General features: G+C 57.1%; 1 protein-coding gene and 1 long non-coding RNA gene across 3 annotated transcripts in view; one reads left to right on the top strand and one right to left on the bottom strand.

Moving 5' to 3' along the window:
- Window positions 1–26,320, top strand: part of ADAMTS14 (ADAM metallopeptidase with thrombospondin type 1 motif 14) — a 72,879-nt gene that overhangs the window by 35,793 nt on the left and 10,766 nt on the right. Inside the window, exons 5-16 of the mRNA XM_045783566.2 lie at window positions 7,581–7,664; window positions 8,407–8,554; window positions 9,182–9,287; window positions 11,038–11,181; window positions 11,684–11,816; window positions 13,133–13,246; window positions 14,684–14,832; window positions 16,683–16,858; window positions 19,245–19,378; window positions 19,748–19,871; window positions 20,603–20,683; window positions 25,602–25,765. Of these exons, the coding sequence (XP_045639522.2) occupies window positions 7,581–7,664; window positions 8,407–8,554; window positions 9,182–9,287; window positions 11,038–11,181; window positions 11,684–11,816; window positions 13,133–13,246; window positions 14,684–14,832; window positions 16,683–16,858; window positions 19,245–19,378; window positions 19,748–19,871; window positions 20,603–20,683; window positions 25,602–25,765 (1,557 nt within the window). The remainder of the gene's footprint in view (window positions 1–7,580; window positions 7,665–8,406; window positions 8,555–9,181; window positions 9,288–11,037; window positions 11,182–11,683; window positions 11,817–13,132; window positions 13,247–14,683; window positions 14,833–16,682; window positions 16,859–19,244; window positions 19,379–19,747; window positions 19,872–20,602; window positions 20,684–25,601; window positions 25,766–26,320) is intronic.
- Window positions 92–11,615, bottom strand: LOC148109807 (uncharacterized). Of its 2 annotated transcripts, none has more exons than XR_015724832.1 (3): window positions 11,438–11,615; window positions 1,843–1,999; window positions 92–1,297 (listed from the first exon to the last, which is right to left on the bottom strand). It is a non-coding gene; the product is annotated as an uncharacterized LOC148109807 (long non-coding RNA). The 2 variants fall into 2 exon arrangements; XR_015724833.1 differs by having other exon boundaries at window positions 1,843–1,988.

The raw sequence follows: 26,320 nt of genomic DNA, 5'->3' as shown, positions 1-26,320 counted from the left end.
GTGTGTGTGTGTGTGTGTAGATACGTGTACCAGATCAGGTACGCACATGCAGAGGAGTCCACACATCTTGTGTGGACACAAACTTGCCATATTTCATCAAAATCAAACCCATCGATTGTCAGATGCTCTGTTATTATACGTACTTAAGAAACAGAAAAAGTGGGGCACCTGGGTGGCTTGGTTGGTTCAGCGGCTGACTCTTGGTTTCGGCTCAGATCATGATCTCGGGGTCCTGGGATCGAACCCCATGCTGGGCTCCATGCTCAGCGGGGAGTCTGCTTCAGGATTCTCTCTCTCTGCCCCTCCCCCTGCTCACATGCTCTCTCTCTCTCAAATAAATAAATAAATCTTAAAAAAAAGTAACAAAGTACTACCCGTTAAACTCTGATAATGATGTTTTCTTAGCACTTAGAATTAATATTTGTACTTACTGGAAGAGCTCTTTTAACTTGATTGAGACTTAGATACTTATCATAGATTACTCGTGTGCAGACATAGACACGACAGTGTGGGAAAGTAAGGTATTCCCTTAACTTCTGTTCGGAGCGTTCCTTGTCCAAGTCCCTTTCCGCAGAGAGCCATCCAAGCGTGTGCTCACCCGCACAGCGCTGTCCCCTGTGCCATCTGGAGCATGGGCGATGCTGCAGGCGCGCCTTATCTTTGGGATTTCCTCCAAGCCGGAACCTGTTCTGCAAGCTCTGAAACATGGGTGCCTTCTCGATTTTACCAGAAGCTGGCCGTGGAGGTTTTCAGGCAACCAGGACTCACATTCCTTCCTCAGGGAGCCCCTAAACGGCCCACTGCCGGCAATGGCAAGGGGTTGCGGTGTCCTGGGAAGCCCCCAGGAGTAACATGAGGTTCTTGCTCACACGGGCGGTGACAACACGCTCTAACTGCCGCCTGACCCACTGCGATTGTAAACAGGGAGAGAAGAGCATCTGATGCAGTGCGGTGCTGTCGGAGCGCCTGGTCGGCAGAGCCGCTGCGTCCCCGTCTTGTTGGAAGGGTCGGGACTGGGGGGACGGAGGACTGGCCCCGGGGTCTGGGGCTGAGAAAGGGCAGGACAGGTGATTGTGGCCAGGCCTCTCCTTCCAGCAGGGCTGCCCCCATTCTGTTCGGGTTCCGAGGCGGCGAGTGGCCAGGGAAGGCACGTGAGCAGAGCCGCGCTGAGCTCCGGCCGTGGCCGCTGTGCTGCGGGAGGCTCTGCCGTCGCTGTGCACCTGCCCCTGTCCTGGTTAGAAGAGGCTAACGTGCCATGCTTGTTGGAGCTCCCTCGAGGAATGGCTGAGTCTTAGACCTGGAGCGGAGAATGTCCAAGATGAGCATCCCCTGGTGCCAGAAAGGAAGTGCTCTGCAAACACCACCCAAACACCCCAGAACCAAAGCGAGGCTGTGTTCAAGGGACGCAGGAGCCACCTGAAAGAGCTCCCGGTGGCCAAAGTGGGACAATTTGTGCAACACAATAAATAATGTAGCAGTGAATTATAACCCAGAGTATAGAATCCACGCCCACGGGTTCATACGCATCAATAAAGGACAGAATAAATAAACAGATGGGCGGAGAATTCCAAGTAACTGATACAGAGACTCTGTCCTCAGGGAGCTGGATTTGAGCTCCCTCTCCTGCAGTGAGGGCTGTGCTCCGTGGCTTGGTCCCGAACAGCACGGCCTGGGGGTAGATGTGGTCCCAGCAGGCGATGGAGGTCAGCCTCGCCAGGGACGGGTCCTGCCTGTGCCAGTGCCCTGACTCACGTGGAGACGGTGGCACTTCAGCTCTGTGGCCTTCCTCCCCTAGGCCCGTGCCCCCCATCTAACCGTGAGACAAACATCAGGGGTACCCACGTTGAAGGACAGTCTGCTAAATGCCACTGGAATTCCTCGAAACTGCTGGGGTCATCAAAACCCAGGGAAGTCGGAGGAATGGTCGGAGAGGAGGAATAGTCTGGAGCAGCCCGAGGTGACGCGGTGGCGAAGTGTAACCTGGGGTCCTGGATGTGATCTCGGAGCAGAAACAAAAGACGTTAGGAGAAAACTGGGGAAATCTGAAAGAAATACGGGCTTTCGTTAGTAACGATGTGTCCTATGGGTTCAGCCGTTGTGCCAAATGTACCGCTGTCACCGCAAATGTTATCATAGGGGAAGCAGGGGCGGGGCCCTCGGAAACTCTCTGGACTCGGCTTGCGGCTTTTCTGGAAATCTAAAGCTATTCTAAAATCAAAAGTTATACCAGTTAGAAAGAAGAGAAGGGATAGAACTTCCTTCCGGGCAGGTTGCTGGGAGGGTGCTGGGAGGTGGGCAGGGGCTGTGGCTGTGCCAGCCCTCCAGTGGCCGTTCGTGTCCTCTCCTGTTTGAGCAGGGGTGGGCTTGAGACCTCGGGGTCGCGCTTTCCCAGCACGGCCCCTCCCTGTCCTGACCTGGCTGACCAGGCAAGTGGACATGTTGCCCCTGCTGAGCTCCTCGGGAGCCGTGTTCCCTAGCAGTGTGGGAACTCCTGCTGGCCGGGGACCCTTCTCCACTGGATCCTGTCCCTGCACCGACAAGGAGAAGCCCATCTTGGCCTGGTCCAGAAGGGAAGGCTGCCAGCTGCCCTCTCATGGGCCCTCCAGGGGCCCAGCTCTCCCCTCCAGTCCTAGACAGAGGCCTAGGCATTTCTGCTGTAGCCACCCAGAGTCTGACCCTCCCTTTGGACAGGAAAACAGATGCAGAGCTCCCACCCCAGCAGACCCTCCTTTCCTTCTTCCTGATCCCTGGGCTTGACCACAGAGCTTCCCCCTGTCGCCCCCCTCCCCCCAGGAGGCCCGCCCATGCAGGGTTACAGGAGAACAGGGAAGGGGTTCTTGCAACCACTCCTGCCTGGCCATGTTGCTGTTTACTGGATATGGAAACCCACTTTCTCATCTTCTCTCCCAGGCCAGAGGAAGCCCACTCCAGCCAGCCTGCCACAGGGGCTTGTTCTAGAAAGGAGCTGGGTGTAGTGGCTAAGAGTCACAAAGATCTGAGTTTAAGTTTGAGCCCTCCCGCTTTCTGGCTGGGTGGCCACGGGTGAGTTACTCAACCTCTCTGAGCCCTGGCTTTCTCACCTGTGAAATGGGAACAATGCCTCTCTTCATGAGGTTGATGTGAGGTTGTATGCAAGCCTTCAGCATGGTGCCCGGCACGTGGTCGGTGTTAATGAATAGCAGCTCTTCCCCCAACCCTAGTGGTTTCTAGCTTCTGCTATGTGACCATGAAAACTTCTCCCTTCTTCTCTTTTGTCTCCCGTTCGCCAGAGAGAGTCCTGACCTTTGCTTGTTTTTCTAGTACATACCCAGTGGCCGTCTCATGTCAATACGTGGTGTGGAACCCTAACCTGGGGGTCTTGGCAGATGTCATTGAACTTGGCCGAGGTGGGGAAGCAAGGAGACCAGACACAGTGTTCTTTTGTGCTCTGTGGGTGTGTCTTGCTGCCGTCACGCTGGTGCCCACAACCACGGGAAGCGACTCCTGGTCTCCCCAGAGCTGGCGCCCCGGCCTTCCCTCTGGCATCGGGAGGCAGCCACGGAGGGCAGAGGCTGACAGAGCCAGTTCTGGAGTGCACGGCCAGACCAGAGCCTGTCAGGGAGCCGCCTGTGGGTGTGTTCCAGGGGACCTGGGCCTCTCGGGTAGCTGCGCCTCCTGGCTGGGGTTCCAGCGCCAGCTCACGGCTGTGGCTCAGACCCGTGTGCCAGGGGCCTTCTGCGGTTCTCGGTGCACATGGCAGCCCTGTCCAGCCACCTCCTTGGCCTGTGCGAGTGGTCAGGTCAGCTTCAGCTGAATCCAAGCCCTAAGATCCTACTCAAGGGCTGCGGGTGATCAGGGTGTGTGTAAATGAGCGTGCCAGGGCCCCAGAGACGGACCAGGCCAGGGGATGTGGAATGGCAGGGCCAAGCCCACCTTTTTTTTTTTTTAATGAGGAAATAAAGTTGTAAAATAGAATTACTTCATTTTTATCATCCTTATGTAGCATAAGAAAAGACCAGACTATCGCTCATTGCTGAACCGTGCTCCTTTCACCCGTCAGAGCTATTCATCCACTCTTGCTCCTTAGGCCACCTTTTGGGGATCGCTTTCCATCTTCCTTTGCTTCAGACCCTTGATGGGGTCTGTGTAACTGTCTCGGGCTCTGTTTCCTTGATAATGTCTTCTTTCATCATGGTTCTTAAAAGCTGGTTTGCGGGGCCCAGGATCGTAGGCGGACGGGTTCTTTATCTTGGTGCTTTGAAGGTATTACTTCATTGTCTCCTCTTGTCGCTGTTGAAAACCTACTCCTAACCAGATGGCCCTTCCTTGGCAAGTGGCCCGTCCTCTCTCTTCTTGCCGCCTGGAAGGTTTTCTCCATGACTGACGGGAGCACGGGGAGAAGTCCCGCAGAGACCACAGCCACCATCTCTCCCCAGGAATGGAGCAGCTATGCTCAGTGGGACTTCCAGAGAGAGACTTGAGGCCAGTGGGGGAGGCAGACGGGAAGGCCGAATGGGGCTCATGGCACCCAGAACTTTCCAATGGGCTGGTACGGGCATTGCTGGAAGCGTGCGAGCAGGGATGGGGAGAAATTCCCGATTGTGGGTGGGGCTGGCCTCAGCTGCCATGATTACCACTGGCCTCCGGGTTCTCTCGATGACTCCGCAGGATTCCTGCCTTTCTCTCCCCTGCACCGAACCTCAGCCCATCTCCTCCAAAGGGCATGTGACCTTCTTGGGCGAGGCTCGTTCTGGGTCCTCCAGCAAACCCTCCCTGACCCCTCCAGCCCATATGGACCCCATCTCCTTTTCCCCCAGCTCCTGGGGTCAGGTCCACCAGTCACCTGATGATTTCAGAGTGCTGTGCTGTGCTGAGCAAGGTCTCTCCATCCAGAGGGGGCCTCTGCCCCTTTCCGCTCGCTCAGTATTGCATTTAGGCCAGTTACCTGGGAGTGGGAGGTGACATCAAGAGGCCCCACTCAATCCCCACCAGTGTTGGACCCTCGGGCTCTGATTCTGCCTCCTGTTCGGAGAGGCTGCAGTCTCTTCCCCATTCCCACCGTGAGGACCTCCCAGTGTCCTGGGCTGGAGAGGCCAGTCATTGGAGTGGGAGTCGAAGGCTTTGATGGGTGAGTTTGACCTGCTGAGTGTGGGGACAGCAATGAAGGATGTGGCCAGATTCCGGCAGCAATGTGCCTGGCCCACTTTGGAGAGACACAGAGCAGGAAGACAATGGCCCTGACAATTTCCAAATGCCCAGAGGCCCTGCAGATGTCTCCAGCCAAGCATTCCCGGGACTGCTCTCTTTTCCTGCCCCGGGGCAACCAGTGGGTTTACACGTGTCCGTGTGGGGCCCAGATGCGGCTGCGTAGAGCGCGCCTTGCTTATAACCCCATCTTTGGTCTGCGTGCTTACAGGGCACGTAAGGGGGGTTTGAGACATTGACCGCACCCCATGTGGAAGGGAGGCCACGTTCTGAGTTGGAGGGGCTGAGATACGAAGGTTGTGTAAAAAATATCCTGTGGCAGGTTGATGAGTATTTCAGCAGAACAGCAAAGAATTCTTCGGCTGTTAGGGAGAAAATATGTGTGGCCGATTGGCCCCCGCATGTTGCCCCCCTCCACCGCACAGTTCTCCTAGGAGAAGTCAGGGGCACCTAGGTTGAGAAGGATGTCCTCTCTTTCCGCATTTGGCCACTCTGCCCCCGTGATGTGTGCTGGGGAATGGATGAGGGTGGAAGTGCCACCGCCCATTGGATTTTCCGTTGTTCCCTGTGCTGGGGTGTCGGGGGGCGCTGTTCCACAGCCAGTGCTGGTCTTTGGTCTCAGTTGGGGCCAGACGTGGGTGCCAGGTAGGCCCTGGTGGAAGGAAGCCTGACACAGGCTGCTCTGAAGTCCACGTGCTCCCCAGCAGGGGGGCTCTGTGGCGCACACGGCTTCGGCTGCCGAACTCTGCGGCCACAGCCTGCTCGGTCTTCGGCCGGCCCGGGAGCAGGCCTCCGCTCGCCTCCCGCTTCACCCTCCCTGTGGGACTCTCACATACAGGCTTGGCAGTATGTTCCTCTCCCTCTGGTAGACGGCAGTCGCTTTGTGGGCTGTACGCTGTTACTTTGCTCCTGGGCCCAGGGGCATGGAGAGACGGCAGCGAGGAGAACAGGGCCATGTCTGGAACGCCATCCAGCTCCCGGGAAGGCGTGCGGGCAGGAGTCCGAGGCTGGGATCCGCTTCTGCCTCTCTGTTTGTGTGGCCCACTCATTGCTCCCAGATGTGGCGCTGGCATGAGATGTCCACATGCCAGCCCTCTGACGGCCATCAGGATCCCCATTCTACAGAACAGAAACAGGTCCTAAGGAGGTGCCTGATGGGCCCCAGCCACCCAGCATCCAGGGCAGAGGCAGGATTTGAACCCAGGACTCTGGCTCCTGCAGCCGCATTGCTTTAGCAGTGCTGTGTGCTGACACTGACCCGCTGAGCTGGTCACTCCTCCCTGGGGTGACATCCAACTAGGTGATCAGTTACGTAAGTCATGGCCCATCACGCGTAGACATTGGAGATGATGCTTTTGAATATATGGGATAATGTTTCACGAAACAAGCAACATATAAACAGTATATTTAGTATGATCACTATTTTGTAAAATGAGCCCACTTGTACACACACACACGGCAGGAAGCATAGTAACTGTGGTTATCGTACATCTATCTGGTTGATGGTCGATTTCCTTCTCTTACCTTTTTTGTACTTTTCACAGTTTATAGGGCGAAATGTTTTCTATTAAGAAAAAAAAAGTTAAAAAACCTGGAATTGTTCAAGGGGCATCCTCAGGAAATGGACACTCAGGGGAGAGTGAGCTCCCTGTCCCTGGGGACAGGCTGAGGCTTGCCCATCTGTCGTGGACACCATCCGGGGTGTCCTGATTAGGGGACTGGGGAGGACAGCACTCTTCGGTGGACTGTGCTTGGCACGGCCCCACGGGTCCCTGGGCCTATGGGGGAAGGGAGTTTCCCCGTGCCGTGCTCCGCAAACTTGACCATGGCCGAGAATCCCTGGGGACTGTGGTCACAGTGCCGGCTCTGACTTGGGAGGTGGGCCCGAGAGTCTGCATTTCCAAGACCCTTGTGTACTTTCCCTCGAATTTGCCCTGGAAAAGTTCCCTGGGCACTGCAGAGCAGACAGACGATTCCAGTGGCTGCTGGAGAGCTATACAGAGGGACGTGAGGAGGAGCGACCTGGGCCGGATGGCGTTTGTGGAAGGACTCTTCCCAGCCGTGGAAGGACGCGTCTCCGTCAGACAGCTGCGTTTGAGGCCGGGCCCCCTCACACTTGGCCTCGTGGAGGGAGTGCACAGGTGGAACCAGGCGGGCCAGGATTTGAATCCCAGCTCTGCGGCTCCTTAGCTGCGTGTCCTTGGGAAGGCCATTTTGCCTCTCTCTGCCTCAGTTTCTTCATCGGTACAGTAGGGATAAGAATGCTGCCTGCCAAGGCCATGGCGAGGATGAACTGGGATAACGTGGGTCAGGTACCTAGCTCAGGACCTGCTCCGTGCTGGGCTCCTAACCCACGCGTGCTTCCCCTGCAACTGCGTGCTCGCTTCTCCTGGCAGGTGGATGAGATTTACCACGATGAGTCCCTGGGCGCCCACATCAACATTGCGCTGGTCCGCTTGATCATGGTCGGCTACCGACAGGTAACCCCTCTTCGCCAACAGGCAGCGTTTGGAGGGGGAAGGGGTGTGGGGCCGATGCATAGGACGGGCTGTGGGGTGGGGAGGCCTTGGTCAGCATCTGGGAAGCATTCTGTTCCCAGAATCCGAACCCTGAGGCCATTAGAACCGAGGCTTCAGGGGCAGAGGCATGTGGGGATGTTACCGCAGGGACTGAGGGGTGCCCTCCAACCCCGTAAGTGGACAGTCCTGCAGCCTGGCAGCTGGAGAGCCCTCTCCGTGAGGAACCGATGCGGAGATGGGCTCAGAGCGGGGGCAGTGACCGAGACGAGTCCTGCTCTGGTTGGACACTGGGGCCCTGGGCTCTGCAATCTTACACCTGTCTCTTATTCTCCCCCAAACGGAGGTGGCCACAGAACTTTCCTCCAGGGGCTCTTGTGGGGATAAAATGAGACAGTGAACACAGAGCATAGAAGAAATGCTCAGCACAAGACCTGTCTTGAAGTCAGTTGAGGGATGAGAGAGAACGCGTGTTGAGTTCTCCGCAGACAGGTGTTCCGGCACAGGGCCTGGCACGTGAACGCTCCCTGAAGTGGGAGGGCTGTGCGCCAGCAGCAGCTGGAGTTGGGGCTACTGATGACCCGCAGACCTGCCCTGCAGTCTCATGGGCCTCGGTGTCCTCTGCCGGTGGGAGGGGGTGAGGGTGCCCGCTGCGGTCTGGGGGCTCTGGCTATCGCCCCTCTGTTGACGCGCTTGGCCCCCACAGTCTCTGAGCCTGATCGAGCGTGGGAACCCCTCTCGCAGCCTGGAGCAGGTGTGTCGCTGGGCACACTCCCAGCAGCGCCAGGATCCCAGCCACGCAGAGCACCACGACCACGTGGTCTTCCTCACCCGGCAGGACTTCGGGCCCTCAGGTACGCCAGGTACTGTATTAGCTGTGGCCAGGTGTGTGCAGCTGCAGGGCCGAGGCCCAGGCTCAGGCGGGGCTCTCTGGAGCCACCCCAAGGCAGTTTGAGGGACCATGTTCCCTGTCAACCGAGAGAGTCCTGGGACTCTGGAGATAGGACCTGGCCGGACAGGTGGGCAAGCTTGAAATGGTTTCTTGGGGACCAGGGGGAGTGAGTGGGCCCCCATTCTGGTCCCTACTGTCTCGGCTGAGCCTGCCAGGGGCTGTGAATGCAGTGTGTTTGTTGACTGACCAACTGACTGGCTGACCGGAGGGACACGGCATGGAAGTGGGGTGTGTGCAGGGTTGGGGCCTCTGGAAGTCTCACTGTCTTGATCGGAGGGGTACTGACAGGAGCATGGAAACTGCAGGCTCTCAGAGGGGCTGTAGAGCTTCAGGATGTGGGAGCATTTGGCTCAGGTTGCTCTCCTGTTGGGAGGGAGGTGAACTTTGCAAAGATCCTTCTTCCTCCAGGCACCCTGTGGCAGTGACCACGTCAGCGTGTCCCTACAGTGGCTGGCTGGGCACAAGTCTCATCGAGTCCTGCCTCACCTTCCTGTGACCTCTCTCTGCCCTCTCTCCCTCTCCCCGGCAGGGTATGCACCTGTCACTGGCATGTGTCACCCCCTGAGAAGCTGTACCCTCAACCACGAAGATGGCTTCTCCTCAGCCTTTGTGGTGGCCCACGAGACTGGCCACGTGTAAGTATGCATGAGTGGCCCCAGGAGGGTGGGCTGCGCTGTGAGCCTCGAGGAGTTCTGCGGGTGTGGTGGCTTAATCCCAGATCAGGCTCCAGTCCCAGTGTCCTGGGAGATGCCAGAGGAGCTGCCCATGCCCTGAGGCCCGCCCTGATGGGGAGGGAGCCTCGGGTCCCAGATGGCAATTCTGGGCCTGCCTTGGGTCCAGCCCCCAAATCCCAGGGCCATGGAGAACCAGATGGGGCCCCGCCTTTGGGCAGGTCGACGCCATGTCCCATCATAGGCAGGGGTCTGTTCTCTGGATGGCCTCCGTCCCTCATCCCATGCACACCTTGAGACCCTTCCGAGAGCCGTTGCAGCCCACACCACTGCTCCATGCACACAGCAGCGCTGGCCTGAGCCCATCGCTAACAGGTGCTCAGAGCCTCAGGCCTCGGGCCAGGCTGGCTCCTGGCTTGCTTGATCTTTGGTCCTGGATTTTGCTTAGAGCATATCCATTTATTCATTCAACCAACATCTCTTGAGCACCCACTGTGCGCCAGGCCGTGTGGTAGGAATGGACTGCAGTGGAGAATAGGCCAAGAAGCTGCATTCTGGGAGAAAGCAAATTCGCCACTGTCATCCAGGTTGTCCTTTGGTAACGTGCACATGTTACAGTCATGCCTCCCGGCCCCGTCTGCCCACCGGGCGGAACTGAGGGATGCACTCCCAGGCCCTCCCCAGCACATGTGGAGTGAGGAGTGAGGGCTCCTTCCTGCAGGTGGAAGGACCTGGGACGGAGGGGGGTGGGCCAGCCCGGAGGGGGTCTGCCAACCTGCTGTCTGCCCTGCCCCTCTCCACACCAGCCCCGTCAGCACAGCAGGCCCATGTGGACTCCAAGCCAGCCTGGCCCCTCACTGGGGCCCCAGCTTCGTCCTCTCCGGCAGGGAGGCTGACACGAGGGAAACCTCGGGGGTCCCGTCCTGCCCCGGAAGCCCATGGTCCCACATACTTTAGAGCCGGAGTTTGTCCTTCTGTGTGGGGGGGTGTCCACTCTCATGGAGCAGAGCCTCTCCCTGTGGAGATACCAGGACAGCCTCAAGTAGTCCGTGTGTCTGGTGCACAAGGCCACACGCAGCCCCCTGGGAGTATTAGAGAATTTAGAGCCTTCGGGCTTTGGCATTCGATACTAATGATAAAAAACAGACTCTACAATTTAAACTGTCGCGACGGTAGGTGCGTACCACGCACAAAGTTCTGTGCTCAGTTCTGGGGGCTCTTGGGGAAGCTTGAAAGCTGGCACGCAGACACTCAGGAAATGAGGTTGAACTGAGCCAACTGAGACCTGGTCCTTGCACTTGCAGGCCTTGGGCCTGGTGGGGGGATGCTTATGGCATGTGAGCTGTTAATGATGGGACAGGTGGCCCCTGCTGTGGGACGTCAGCCCTCGGAGGGGAGGTGGCCAGGGAGGGGGTCCTGGGTAGGAGTGGGGCTTGAGCTGGCCTTGGAACATGCGGGGATGTAGGCGGGGTTTGAGGAGGGGGCAGGAGGGCAGAATGAGTCCAGCCCCATTGGGGAGCAGGGTGGGGCCTCAGCTTCCATCCAGAGGGGTGGTCCTCTCCCCTGCATGGTAGGGAAACTGAGGCCAGAAGGAACAGTCTGAAGCCGGGTTAGGGCATGCTGTGCTATTGCTGGCTTACCTGCCTGTCCTCACAGGGACAGGCTCCCTGGCGTGACTTGGTGCTCCCTTCTGCACCCCACCCCTGCCCCTTAGGCTCGGCATGGAGCATGACGGTCAGGGCAACGGCTGTGCCGACGAGACCAGCCTGGGCAGCGTCATGGCGCCCCTGGTGCAGGCTGCCTTCCACCGCTTCCACTGGTCCCGCTGCAGCAAAGTGGAGCTCAGCCGCTATCTGCCGTAGGTCTCCTCCACCTCCAGGCTGGGGATGGGGAGCATGCCGCCTGCTACTCCATCTCCCCCGCCCCCGAGCCATCTCCTTCCTGGGACCACCCTGCCCCTGACACGTGCTCGAATCCCAGCCTTGCTGCTCAGCTCCTGGGCCGCCGGGGACATTGAGGCCGAGGACAAGCTTTAGACCCAGGAGCTCGAGGCCAAGAATGGGTGCCGAGTGGATTCGGGTGGGGCAGGTGAGGGCAGGGATACTGTCACTAACCTCGTGCGGCAGGTGGCCAGGGCCCTGAGTACGTCCTGCGAGGCGGGCTGCCTTTTCTTCCCTCAGTGCAGTGAGCCCTCAATCGTCCAGGAACAGCCCTTCCTCCCGGGAAGACCCAGCGCCTGGCCGAGGGCAGCAGGGGCCGGTTCCTGCAGGCCGTCTTCACTCCTTTGACCCCCACCTGAAGGAAAGGAGGGTGTGGGAATTCCTGCCGCAGCCTGGCTCACCTCCTGTCTCCACCTGCAGCTCCTACGACTGCCTCCTCGATGACCCCTTTGCGCCTGCCTGGCCCCGGCCCCCGGAGCTGCCGGGCATTGGCTACTCCATGGACGAGCAGTGCCGCTTTGACTTCGGCTCTGGATACCACACCTGCTCCGCGGTGAGTTCCCAGCAGCCTCTGCCTGCCAGGGGGCCAGGGCCTTGTCCTCCGTAACCCAGGCCGGGCCTCCGCAGCGCACCTTCCTCCCGGCTGGCCAGGCGGCCTGGTGCTGGGCCCGTGGGCTTGCTGTCCCCTGCCGTGGGGGGATGCAGGGTGTCCAGGGCCCGGCCCTGCCCCACCCAGTCCCACCTTTGGAGGCAGGTGTGTGCAGTGGATGGAGGACGTTTTAGTCCTGGGAAGGGTGGAACAGAGTAGAACAGAGAGGGCAGGGGGCTGATGGGGTCCTGGATGGATGGGTTATTGGGGGGCTTATGTGCCGGGCTGTCCCTCTGTCAGATCAGGTGCTGGGCTCTGATGGATAGTTACCTCCATCTGCCCTTCGGGGATTGGACAGGATGTTTTGGGCTCATTTGTCAGCCTAGTGAGAATGTCCTGTGTCCCCACGTGATCTCTCTCCAGGGGGTCAATTGCATGCTCCCCTCTCCCCACCCATGCCTAGCAGATAGATACAAGGGAGCAGAGCCCTTCTTACCCTGCAGGACAGGGCGGGGGCAAGCCTGGCACTGGGATCAGTTAGAACCCCCCTCCCCCCAGGAGAGAAGCAATCAGCCGCTGGCCAGGGCCTGGGCAGAGGCTCACATCCTGCAGGACCGGGGGTCCCTGTGTAGGGTCACCTTCCTATTGCCCAGGCTACACGGGGACACGTGGTCTCTGAGCTAGGAGGGGAGGAACAGCCTGGGATGTGGGATTTCAGTGCCCAAGGACTATATCTGTAGGACCCTGGTCTGGCTGGCGGGGATCATGGGAGAGAACAACCTGGGCTCTCCTGGACAGCATGAAACAGGAGGTCACCAACATCTGGCACAGCCTGCTGAGACCAGAGAGGGGTGGGAGTCCTGGCCTCGCCTGAGTGCCTTGGGCTCTGGGCTAGACCAGCAGCCCCTTGAAGGCCCTGACGTGCACTGGGCTCAAGGGGTCTCAGCAGGCCCAAGCGTCCCCAGAGCCTCAAACCCTAGTCCCTGTCCTGTGGCACAGTGGCTTCCACAAGGGCGGGGAGGGAGGCCTGGGGAGGCAACAAGGGGAGTGTGGCTGTGTCCTGCCCCTTCTCGGTGCCCCGCTGGAGAGAGGAGGCGTCCCTAGAGGTCACTGGAGTGGGGTCCAGTTTGAGGGCGTGGACCCTCCTGCTTCCCTCACCGTGTTTTGTCCCCAGCGTCCGCCACAGCCCTCCCCTCTCTCCGTCACTGCCCTTTGCCCCCTGGACAACTTGGAGCCCGCGTGCCAGTGCGGCGGGTGACCGCTCTCCCCTTCCCGTGCAGTTCCAGACCTTCGAGCCCTGCAAGCAGCTATGGTGCAGCCACCCCGACAACCCGTACTTCTGCAAGACCAAGAAGGGGCCCCCCCTGGATGGCACCGAGTGTGCGCCGGGCCAGGTACCTGGGGCCCGGGTCTGCGGCAGGACTGTGCGGGTCCCGGGGAGCCCCTGTCCCCCCAGGCGTGAGTGTGCAGATAGCGTGCGTGGAGCCCCCCACGAACTGAGGTTCATACCCTCCCTCCCACACCACAGTCGCCTGCTTCCTCCATGTGCAGAGCTTGGCATTCTCTCGTAGCCCTTCCGGCAGGAAGGCTTACTCCCATTTTACAAATGAGAAGAATGAGGCCCAGGCAGGCAGGCGAAGGAACTTGGGGAGTCAAAGGGGGGTGAGGGAAGACTCCGGGTGTCCTGCCTGCCCTCCCCGGCCCACCATGCTGTTTCTCCCGCACATGCGTTGACCCCCCTGCCGCAGACCCACCCTTTCACGTACATGCTGGCGTGTGTGTGCCCCCTTGAGCGTGTGTGCGTGTCAGGGCTTCCTTTGTCCCGGGGACCTCGTGGTCCTGAGAGCCCTGACCTGCGGCTGAAACCCACCTCTGCACCATTGCTGGCCCTGAGCCTGATCTCTGTGACACCCGTGGGGCATTCACGGCACTTCTCTGGGTCCTGCTGCCCCCTGACCAAGTGGCCTATCCTCTCCTCAGGTGATTCTGACATCACGTCAGAGCAAAGGACAGAAGCAGGGCGTTGAGAGAGGCTCCAGGCTTACTCAGCATCCCCTAGGAGCCCAGCCACAGGACCTGCCCCCCAGCCCGCCCTCTGCCCTCTGCCCTTGCCAGGCTCCACCCACCCAGCACATGTTGGGGGAGACCTGCCCCTTCACAGATGGATGGGGTTTCCCATGGCCTTGCACCGGCCCAGTGGGCTCCCCGCCTGTCGGGCTCTTATCCCCGGAGACTCCAGGTATTTCCAGGGTTCCAGGTCCTTCCGTCACAATTTCACGTGACAGTCCATGGCTCTCAGTTTTGGCTGCATTTTGGAACCATCTGGGGAGCTTTCCAAGTCCCCACCCCCCAGGACAGGGAGTGACTGCAGATAGGCACGAGAGATTTTGAGGTACAGAATCGAGATCGACTCTAGATAGCATGGAAAGATTGTGTCTACTATCGCCAATCAGCTCTTTTTTCTCCAGGAGTGGTAAACTGCCTAACTGCACAGTTATTTTCGTCATTGATAATGCTGCCATTTTTGGAGGGCTGTGTGTGCCAGGCATGACCTCCTCGAAGGCCCCCAAGCAGCCCCGTGGGCAGGTGCTGTAACCAACACTGTCCAGTGGAGGGATAGGCTCAGAAAGGGGAACCCCTTTGCTGAAGGTCCCTTGGCTCATGGTAGGGGTGGGATTCTGTGCCACCCTGAGGCTCGTGCTCTTAATGTCCCTTTCTCTGGGCTCACCTGTGGTGCCCCCCAGCTGTGCCACATGCACCATCGGGCACTCTCCCAGCAGGCTGGGCAGCAGTGGCCCCAGGGTAACCTCATCCCCTCTGCTCCATCCCAGTGGTGTTTCAAAGGTCACTGCATCTGGAAGTCGCTGGAGCAGGCTTATGGCCAGGATGGAGGCTGGAGCTCCTGGACCAAGTTCGGGTCATGTTCACGGTCATGTGGGGGCGGGGTTCGATCCCGCAGCCGGAGCTGTGACAATCCCCCGTGAGTGCTCTTGGCTGAGGTGGGCAGGGCAGGGGACCCCCCACCCCCAGGCCCGAGGGGCTGGGAGAGGAAGGCACGTGGGGCAGGGTGGGGGCAGGACCCTAGAGAGAAGGATCCCTGCAGGTGGTTTGTGTTCTATTGGTGGGGACCCAAAATTGTGGGGGGGGTGAGGCTGGATCCCTTCTACCTGGGCCTGCCATCTCCCATCAGGCGTGGCATTGGAGAATCGGTCTGAACCAGTGATTCTCTCGCGTGCGGAAGATTCTGAGTGGGCCCAGGACTCTGATCCTCTGGCTGAGCTTTGAGAAGACACTGATCTGAACGCTCAGTAGTCATGTTTGTTTTCTCGCCACATGAAGCAAAACCTCCATAGATTTTTCGTAACTTACCTCTTTCTGACATCAAATTCTGCCTTTCGCTGCCCTACCCAAATTCCAGGAGCCCGAGGGAGCAGTCTGTGTCTCTTTTTCTTCCCTCTGTGGGGATTCCTCCCGTGGTTTTGGAACTTCCGAGTGCCAGCTGGCTATGGCCTCCCTGTCCCAGGCCGAGGTGACCTGGTCAGACAGCCTCAGGCTAGACAGGGGACAGCCGGGGGCAGCTGTGTGGGTCAGCAGGCTCCAGGAACCAGGGGTGCCAGCCCCCGCAGAACAGCAGTGCCCTTGGATGCCGTGGCTCGGGAGTGGCTATCCTTCCTCGCATCCTCAGGAGGGGTCCTTCGTATTCCGCTGTTTACCTCCAGGATGGGAGGCTCACTACCTCCTGGCACAGCCTGTTCCCGTGTCCTCTGGCTGTGCTGACCTTTTACAGATATGTGCCCAAATGAACTGCCCTGTAACTGCCACCTGTTGGGGGTGTGAAAGCCCGGGTTGGACAAGGACCCAGTGGGGCCCACTCTGAGTAAACCACTTCCCAGTCGAGACGGATGGTTATCTCCTTGATCAAAGCTGCCATCTAGCAAGCTCCTCTGTAATCATAACTCTTCGTATTGTATGAGGCTTGAGTGAAATAATATGGGTACCCTCAGCCCTATGCCCAGCCCAGGTTAGCGCTAATGGACGGCACCTGCTGTTGTAATTGCTCTAGCATATCGAGCACTGTCTCGGTGTCAGGTGGGATGCCCGTGTGAGGCTCCCGGCTCTGGAAGCACGGTGCCAGGAACGATGCTTGGACACTTTGCATCGATAGTCCTACCCAATCCTCTTCATGTAATGGAGAAGAGCAGACAGAGTGTGTCAAATACCTTTTCTTATTTATTGCTCACAGACACACCAGGAGGTAGGTAAGAGAACGGGTATCCCGGGGCCACCTTTAAAGAGGAAATTCAGGCTCGGCGAGGCTAGGTGACTCAGCCGACTCGGGCTGACATCCAGCACAGCCTTCTCGTTCCCGATCCGTGTCTCTCTTTACCTAAGCTCCTTAGTTTATTATGAGGTGAAGTGGAAGCAGATGCAAATTGGAATTGTGGAGGCATGTTTTAGTGCCTACTGTATGCCAGGGCCTGTGCAATGGTTGAAAGCATATACAAAGACGAGTAAGACTGGTTTCTCTTCCAGCCCAATCGGAGAGGGTTAGTCATCCCTGTCCCTGCCACCCCCACCCCTGTCCCTGTTTCTCAGCTCTCCCCCTCACCCCCCGCAGTGGAACAGGTGTGCCCCAGGGGTGGAACAAGAGGAATCTGAAAGGGCTCTGAGCACAGCAGCCCCTGTCCCCCTCCGTGGGGGTCCCTCTCTAGTTCAGAAGAGCCTCTTCATGTTCCTCTCAAAGGCTGAGCTGCCACCGGTGGCCATGTGGGAAGCCTGGCCCTCCCAGCCTTCCAGCAAGGTCACCCGGCCCCTCTGTGCCTGCTGCAGCCCGGCCTACGGAGGCCGCCTTTGTTCAGGGCCCGAGTTCCAGTACCAGATATGCAACAGCGAGGAGTGCCCGGGGCCCTACGAGGACTTCCGGGCCCAGCAGTGTGCCAAGCGCAACTCTTACTACGTGCACCGGAATGCCAAGCACAGCTGGCTCCCCTACGAGCCTGAAGACGGTGAGCGGGCCCCTCCCCCTCCCAGCCGCCATGTCCTTGGGCGCCCGTTGGGTCCATGTCTTCCTGGGTGGGCTTCCCATGCCTGGGGCCGTCCGTAGAGGTGGAGGGACAGTCAGGGCACCAAAAGGGACAATGCAGTGGGCAGGCTTGCCACATACCTCTGTACAGGCCCTTGTCTTGTGTGCCTTGGGGCCAACTGTCCTCATTAAAGCCATCCCTGATTTGTATATTTATGCCGACTGTATTCTGGCGGGGAAAACATCTCAAACCAGGGGCCCCTCACCCAGAGGCGCCGTTGAGGCTGCCGCAGTGTCGGCTGTTGGGGTTGGTGCCGCTCACACGGGTCCGTACCTGCACGGGAAGGTACCACTATCCAGGGGCATGTGCCCTGGCTTTGCGTAAGCACCGTCCTGCGAGGCTCTGTCCTATTACATACCATATTTTTAGGTTTTACTGATGGTGCTAATGTTTTAGCAGTTAACGAAGAGGATTTGAAAGGCAGGCAGGTGAGAGCCTCTGGGTCCTCATACTGACCCCCTCTAGGCTGCTCTGGGGCAGACACAGGCCTCAGGACTCATGCAGAGCAACTGAATTTGGGGACCAAGTGCCAAAGCCAGGACCTGTCTGCTTTGGAGCCTTTCCATTGATGGTTCGCCTCGTGGCAGAGAGATGCCAGCGCAGGGCTGGGGTTCACGGCGTCTTAGAGCCTTCAGGCTGGAAGGGCCCTTAACGGTCCTCTGTGTCCACTCCCCCTGCCAGCCTCTCCATGGTCGTTTGGTGAACAGACGTCCGACCCCTACCACGCAGGCCTCAGCCTCCGATGGCACCTCTAGAATGGCCTTTTCTCTCCTGAGCGCAGGGCTGCCTCTTTGTAGCTCTGGTTTCAAAGGGTTAATTGCAAGACCCTCGGTTGTCCAGCTCACATTTAGAATGACAGTCTTCAGCTTGGAAGGGACCTCGGAGGCCTCTCCATTGCCCACCAGTGCCCAGCCCTCGCCGGAACATGATGGCAGAGAGTGTTTTCCCTCTGCTTTGAATTCCTCTCACTCTAGGAGTTCGCCGCTCCCTTGCCACTGTCGGCTGGCTTCCGTGGCTGCCCAGAGAGCTGCCTGCCTGGGGCGTACTGGTCAGGGTCCCTAACCCTTTGGGAAGGTTAGAGTCTCCTATCCCTCTCCCACTGGAATCTGGCTCCAGTGCATGAAATCCAAGGTGGTATTGGATGCTGTGGTCCTGGACTTGAGCCCTGAGTACCGGGGCGAGATGTATCCTGGGAGCCCAGGGACCAGGAGCAGAGAGCCAGATGGTTCCTTACAAATTTGGCTGAGGGCATAGCTTGCTTTGAAAGCCTTGCAGATCCATTCAGATCCAAACAAGCCCCTGTAGGGAGGGGCTTCGAGGCCCCTGGGGCAGCTGGACTTCGGGTTTTCCCAGGACTTTTAGACAAATTCCAGAAAGTTAGCTAAGCTCCAACATCCCTTTTTCTAAGGAACACAGCAAATGTTTATGTGTTCTCTGGAACCTTCTTTTTAGGACACCAATGGCCCAGATAGGGAAGAGAACAATTAGTTGTTAGAAGTAGAAAGGACCTCCTTTCCTCTCTCTGCAGCTTCGTTTGGCAAATCCAAACCCAGACTACTGTTCTGCCTTAGTTTCACACAGCCTTCTAATGTTTAGAAACATGTTAAGATACATCATCGTGCATGTGACTGGGGAAGTGTATGGAGAGGTCAGCGTGGAACTCAAGCCATACTACCTGGTTTAGAATCCTGCTCTTCTACTTAAGTGTGTGGCTGTGTGGCCTTGAGCAAATTTCTTACCCTCTCTGGTCCTTGGTCTCCTCTGTAATGCTAGAACTTACTTCCTTGCGGTATTGAAAACTTTAAATAAGTTCATTCACAAAAAACATTTGAAGTTTTACATCAGGAATGTGCAGGGGCGCTTGGCTGGCTCCGTCGGTAGAGCATGTGACTCTTGATCGCAGGGTCGTGAGTTCAAGCCCCACGTTGGGCGTGGAGCCTACTTAAAAAAAAAAAAGCATGTAAAGGTTTTGGAAGTATCTGGCACATTGTAAACATTCAGTAAGTGTTGGCTTATTATTGTTATTCCTATTATTTTACTACTTGATTTTCTTTAACATCCTATGTGGCGTTTTACTGATCAGGGATAAGGAACTGAGGCTCAGAGAGATCTGATAATTTGCCCAGGGTCACTAGGCTAATAAGTGACACAGCAGGGATTTTAAGCCCCAGCTCCACCCCCAAGGCTTTCCTTAGCACCCAGAGCTGGCCCAGGAGCTTCCTGCTTGGGACAGGTGCTGCTGTCCTCCCGGGCCAGCCCACTTTCTCTGAGCGCCCCTGGGAATTCGGCATGGTCTGTTTGTCCACAGATGCCCAGAAGTGTGAGCTGATCTGCCAGTCAGAGGACACAGGGGACGTGGTCTTCATGAACCAGGTGGTCCACGATGGGACACGCTGCAGCTACCGGGACCTGTACAGCGTCTGTGCCCGCGGCGAGTGTGTGGTAGGTTCCCTGCTTTGGGCCCCCCACCTTCTGTGTTCCCTGGGAGACTGGAGGGCTGCATTGCCTGCCTCGGGGAGACGGGTGTCTCCTCCCATGCCCCACCCATGACACCCTTGGTCCTCAGCATAATCTCTGGACGCTAGAAAGGGGTTATCACCCAGCCCCATTCAAGGGAAGAGGAGTGGCCAGGTTTAAGACCTGTCCGTGTCACATGGCCAGTTTGTGGCAGAGACCTGTCCAGGAATGCCTCTTGGTCCATGGTCAACTTGTGGGGCCTGGGGACCGGGGAGGGAGTCAGGGGCTGCCAGCCTGGAGATGGTAGCGGGGGACATGGGAGCCTTCTCCTGCTGACCCCAACTCTTGCCTCAGCCCGTCGGCTGTGACAAGGAGGTGGGATCCATGAAGGCAGATGACAAGTGCGGGGTCTGTGGCGGCGACAACTCTCACTGTAGGACTGTGAAGGGGACGCTGGGCAAGGCCTCCAAGCAGGCAGGTGAGCAGGCTGGGGCTGGGGAGATGACCAGGGGTGGCTGGGGTTCTGGCCTGGCCAGGGTCCCTTGAGCCTGAGACCCTCAGGCGAGCCCTCCTTCCTCTGCTGGCCGCAGTTCAAGGTAGGTGCCGATAGGGGGAGGCACCTAGAGCCTGCCTCTAGACCTTCCCAGGCTGCCCCAGGCTACTGAATCAGAAGCTACAGCTGGCAGCCTCCTCTTCCAGTGTGTGCTGCCTGCGTTTGGGCCCAGGAGCTCAGAAGCATTTTTCTGCTGGTCAGTGTGCTGTGATAGGAGCCCAGCCATCTCTTTGGCCCAGGGACTGCTGGGGAGAGTGAGAGCTCAGACACGTCTGAAGAGGTAGCCCAGACCAGACTGGAATGTTTTCTTCTCTTCCCTCTCTCCCTTTTTTGGTAAACTTGTGGTGCCTCCTGCTTTGAACTCCTGGTACCTTGAGTTCCTTGACTTCCCTCCTCACCTTCAGTCTGGCCACACTTGGCTGGTGAAAAGGGCCAGGTATTCGCCCTTTACACTCTAGGGTGAGTTAGATCATTTCCCCTTTGGGAGTATAGTATCTCATTTGACCCTCTCAGCACCTTGTGGACAAGGGCCCATTCCTATTTTACAGATGAGGAAACAGGTTCTTGGGTACGTGCGTGCGAGGGGCGGAGTATGGGGTATGCTGGGCAGATGGGGCCACCTGTTCAAGATGCTCACAGATCCTTCTCTGTGGCAGGAGCTCTCAAACTGGTACAGATCCCCGCGGGTGCCAGGCACATCCAGATTGAGGAGCTGGAGAAGATCCCCCACCACATTGGTGAGTGTCGGGGAGCTGGGGGAGGGGTCACCAGGCCCTGGGGCCTGCCCTCGGCCATGGGGAAGCTAGGAGGGCAGACAGGAGGATTCTAATACAGGGGGGGTTTCACAAATTCGAATAATGGCAGGGAACCCTTAAATTTTTTTTTTTTTATGTTGAATGGACAACCTGTTCCATGGTTTAAATATCAGAAGGTATGAGAGGGGATCCAGTGAAGATTCCCCTCCCACCTCCGCCCTTCAGGAACAGGTTGTGTCCGCGGGGGGCAGCCACTGTTGATTAATCATATGCATATCTCTCAAAGGAAAACCATTTTCATAGAATGTATCAGTCACCTTTTGCTGTGTAACATACCATCCCAAAACTTTATGGTTTCAAACAAATGTTTGTATTAGCTCATGGTTTTGTGGGCCATCAGTTTGGGCTGGGCTCTACTCATGCTGCTTCTACTTCTCTGCCCGGACTCATTTACCCAAAAGTTAGCATCTGGTGGGTCTGTAGGATGCTGGTTGGTACTGGCAGTCAGCCGGGGTGACGGGGGTGACGGGGGTGATAGGGCCGTGTCTCCGGCTAGCTAGCCTGAGGTTATTTACGTGGTGTCTGTCACATGGTCCTCAGTGGGGGCAAGAGCAGGCAAGCCCCAGCGTGCAAGCACTTGCCAGGTCTCTGCTTACGTCATGCTTTGTAATGTCCTTTTGGCCCAAGCAAGTCTCATGGCCAAGCCCAGGGGCAGAAACAGATGATCTCTTGCTGGGAAGTGTGGCAGAGTCATGGCACAAGGAGGTGTGCACACTGGAATAGGAGGAATTTGTAGCCATTTTTGCAGTCTGCTACATGGACCCTTAGATTATTCTTATTATAATGACACGTAAACACAATCATTAAGTCACTCCTTATAATAGTTACACAACCATAAAGCCAAGAGAGATTAAAAATTGAGGCCCCCAAATAAATTGACAAAATTCAAATGGAGAACATCAATGTAATGGGAGAGATTTTTGTATTCACTTGTTTGCTGTGTTCTGTTTGTGCTGAAACTAAGTTGGTGATTAAAAAATGAACGTGCCTAGAGCAGGCAAATCCAGAGGGACAAGAGGGCAGATTCGTGGTGCTCAGGGGTCGGTGGGAGGGGGATGGGAGTGTCTACAAATGGGGGTGGTGAAGTGTCTTCAGGAACCGGATCGTGGTCCAATAGTCACCGAATTACACACTTTAAAAGGCTGAGTGTGTGGTATGTGAATTACAGGTCAATTTAAACCACATAAGCATGGTTTGGAGCAGGGTCCCAACGAGCAAGCAGAGAAGGCTGCCGCCCTGACTTTGGGCAGTGGCTGGGTTCTCCCACACTTGTCTGTGTTCAGACCCTTCACAGAGGGCACGTGTGCCATGATGTCACTGGGCCTGAGCAGATCCCACAGGCCCCTCTTACCTGTTATGCCCACCGGGTCACACTCCTTGTCATTAGCTCTTCCTAAACACAAACACAAAACATCTTTGGGCAAGCCCATATATTACCACAATGCTGATATTCATATTTTTAGGTTATCATCAAAGTAATAGAAAATGTTTTCATGTGTTCTGGAGAAATTGTACCCCCTGGGGACTGCATCTCCATTGACGCGGCTGTAACAGAGCCCTAACCTGCTCTGGAAGGCACCTGAGAGGGTGTAGTGCAAACAGGCAAGAGGCACAAGGGGAAACTGAGGGCCACTGTGGATCGTGGCCCCTCTGTGTTCCCCGATTCACCCACGCAGTGAACCAGCCTGGCCCGGGGTCTCCTGTCTGCCAGCCCCATGCCCTTGCCCACCAGACCACTCTGCACAGGGAGGGTGAGTTTGGAGGGCTTGGTTTGGCCAACTCCCCGCCCACTTGCCTGTCTGGCTCTGGGGTATTTTGCCAGAACAGGGGCCAGGAGAGAGAAAGGGGGCAAGGAGAGAAGGGTCATTTACTCCAAGAGGACAGACACTCCTCCTGCCTCACCTCTCCAGATGATTCCATCATACTAGCAGCCCCTTGGGCCTCCTTGGCCTGCCCCTTCTGCCCCTTTCCGGCCCCCATGCTCTGCCTGCAGAAGTCTAGCTCCTCCATCCGCTGGAGGTGAGGAGGGCTCCATGGAGGCTGCACGTGCGCTTGACGTCGACACGCATTGTGTGATTACGCATGTGTGAGGTCCAAGCCGCGCCCTCAGTGGAAATGTGCAAGGTGTGTATATGTGAGTGTGTGTGTGCGCCTGCCTGTCAGAGTACGTCTTCTCTGGAGAAGTCCAGGACAGGTGGCAGTGTGGGCAGTGAAAGCCAAGGCCCTGCCCAAACTCGTTAGACTCTCCTGGAATCTGGGGACGTGGATTCTTTGAAAAGAAATGGAGGGAAGGGAATGCTGCTGTTACTCTCTCCCCCGTGCTGGGCCTCGGGCTGGTACTTTTCATTTATTACCTCCCGTCAGCCTCGTGATGATCTGTGGAGGCTCCTTTCTAGCCATGAAGGGCCTAGATGGCATCTTGCAGGAGGAGACGGTCTCACCTGCCTTGGAAATCTGTTGTCTAGCATAGCCGCCTTCATGAACGATCTCAGCTGGGTCTTCTGGATAATTTGCTGCAGCTTCTGCATCAGCACCTGCTGCCCTACCTTGTGCTTCTTTGTTATGGAGGTGGCTTCTTAAACCTCAAGAACCAACCTCTCCTGGCTTCCAACTTTTCTTCTGCAGCTTCCTCCCCTCTCTCAGCTTTGGCTTAGGGGAATGTGGTGGCCGGTTTGATCTCTCCCTCAGACCGCTTTCCCCCTATCAGCAATAAGGCTGCTTCGCTTTCTTATCATTCATGTGTTTACTGGAGAAGCACCTTCCGTTTCCTTCAAGAACTTTGCCTTTGCAACTGGGCTGACTGTCGGGACACGTGCCTGGCTTTTGGCCATCTCGGCTTTTGACGTGCCTTCTGCACTAAAGTGAGAGACAATGACTCTTCCTTCACTGGAACACTTAGTGACCATCGAAGGGTTATTTCTTGACCTGATTTCAATATTGCGGTGTGTCAGGGGATAAGCAGGCCCGAGTCGAGGACAGGACAGAGACAGGGGACTGGCCTGTCCGTGGAGCAGTCAGGACATACATGACATTGATCCATCAAGTTCACTGTGCTGTGTGGGCACAGTTCATGGTGCCCGGAAACAATTCCAGTAGTAACATCAGATATCACTGACCACGGATCACCAGAACAAGTATCATAATGAACAGGTCTGAAATATTGCAAGAATTACCAGAATGGGACACCAATGTGAAGTGAGCAAATGGTTGGAAAAATGTGGGCACCAATAGGCTTGCTTGACGCACGGTTGCCACAGATGTTGTTTGTAAAAAATGCAGTGTCTGTAAGGCCCAGTGAAGTGAAAATCAAACGAGGGATGCCTGTAGTCGCTCAGGGCACAGAGCAGGTCAGCGGTCAGGCCAGGACTCACAAGCGTTCCCCGCGGAGCCCAGCCCACCACCCCTGGAATGAGGGGTGTACAGCCAGGAGGGGGGCGGCGGCTGCCGAGAGGTGTGGGAGCAGACAGGGTGGGGGGAGATTTGAGGCTGGGTTGGCCCGAGGAGCTGCCCGGCTCGGGCTCCAGGTCGGGTGATTCTGGGGGCTGAGAGAGATGAGGCAACGAGAGATGGGGGGCATCTCTCCTCCTCCCACTTGGCAGACAGAGCTGGACCACCAGCCCTCTGTGTGTCCAGGACAAGCCCTTGCCCCTCCTCTGTCTCTCCTTCTGGACTAACGGTAGCACCAGCCTCGGGATGTGTGTCAGGGTTCCACTGAGGCAGGTAGCAGAGTGACCGGGGCATGGTTAGTGCTCTGATCATTGGCTCTCATGGGATCATAGTTACGCGGAACCGTTTTCGTCCTCATTGGGTGGGGACACCCCTGGGCTCCGGAGCCTTTGCTCTCCAACCCGGTGAAGGGGCTTGTGTCCCAGGCTGCAGCCCTTCCCCCCCTGCTCCTTCCAGGGTGGCCAAGGCTGTGACACGGCGGCCTTTGCTAGGGTGTCTGTACCTGCATACCTCCCACCCACCTGCCAGGCACCCGCAATAACCAGGTGCGGGTTCCTCACTGACTGGGACGTGAAGGGGTAGAAATGTACAGATGTTTTTAAAACTCTCGCTCTGCACCAGGCCCCAAGGACACCAAGATGGAGGAGACACCCTGACAGGCTGTGGGGGAGACGGGTCATGTGTCGTGGCAACAGTGCTGAATCTCAGGCGCTAGCCATGCTGGTGGCTGTCATCAAGGTCCAGTTCCTCTGGATGACAGTTCTGATGACAGTAGCAGTGCCTGCCATTTGTTGAATGCCAACTGCATGCCACGCATGCTGCCCAGTTCTTTACATGTACGAACTCCTTAGTTGTCCCAGGAGCCCCACGGTGGCTGGGTGGGGGTGGGATACTGTGCTTATCCTCATGGGGCAGCAGCCCTGCGAGCGAGGTGTAATTAGGATTCCCATGTTACGGGGGGTGACACTGAGGCAGCCCAGGAAGCTAAGTAATTTCCCCAGGTCAGTCTGACTCCTGAGCCTATACTCTTAGCCTTAGGGCTCTGCTATAGAAGTTTTAGGGAGGGCAAATCCCTGAGGACTGGGCAATCAAAGACGGCTTCCTGGAGGAGGGGAGGATTGCGCTGAGCCTTACATATGAGTAAAGATAAGTCAGGCAGGAAGAAGGGAGGACAGGGTGGGAGGAATGGGGTGCACCAGGGTCCAGGTGGGGAGGCTGTGTGCAGCCCGTGTGGTGACCCATCTGACTGGGGAAGGCTCTGGTGGAAAGGAGGGACAGGTCACAGGGAACCCCAAGGGGTTCACTAGGAAAGTCTTGATGCCCCCAGAGGAGGTCTGGCTAGTGCTCCTGTGAAGGGGAATAGAAATCTGTGTGACCCTCTCCCCATGGCCAGCGGTGAAGAACCAGGTCACAGGCAGCTTCATCCTCAACCCCAAGGGCAAGGAAGCAGTGAGCCGGACCTTTACTGCAATGGGCCTGGAGTGGGAGTACATGGTGGAGGATGCCAAGGAAAGTCTCAAGACCAGTGGGCCCCTGCCTGAAGCCATTGCTGTCCTGGTGAGCCCCCACCCTGCATGGTGGCCCCTGTCCACTCCCTTGCTGCCCCAGCCCAGCCCCCCCAGCTCACTGTCTTTGCTGTTAAGCCAGCACAGGCCTGGCAGAAGTCCTCCTGTTGCAGTGTCTTCAGCGGCTTGGGCAAGGCCAAGGCAAAGGTGCCCTCTGTGCTTAAAGGCAGACGGGATGGCAAATGAGGAAGGAGAAATAAACGGTTGTTTTACTGTCAGAGGGAGTCTCCTTAATGCAGCGTCAGAAATAAGGCCTAGGAATGAGCAGGAGACACCTGGGTTGGTTTCCCCGTTGTCCTGGCATCATCCAGTGTCTGCTGGAATTACGGCATTGCCAACAAGTGACCTGGGGGTGCCATCTCCTGCTCACTAGTCAGGGAGGTCCTAGAGGGCAAGGTCTGGAACCTATTGGTGTCATCGTATAATTCAACCTATATTTTTTCCTTCACCCTATATTTACTGACCACCCCTACACCTATAGCCAATGATTTTCAGCAAGGGTACCAAGGCCATTCAATGGGCAAAGTATAATCTCTTCAATTAAAAC

Source organism: Ursus americanus, chromosome 6, assembly GCF_024610735.1.
Source record: "Ursus americanus isolate L20-20 chromosome 6, mUrsAme1.1.p, whole genome shotgun sequence".
NCBI classification, from domain to species: Eukaryota; Metazoa; Chordata; class Mammalia; order Carnivora; family Ursidae; genus Ursus; species Ursus americanus.
This window is presented reverse-complemented; position numbering and strand designations above follow the sequence as displayed.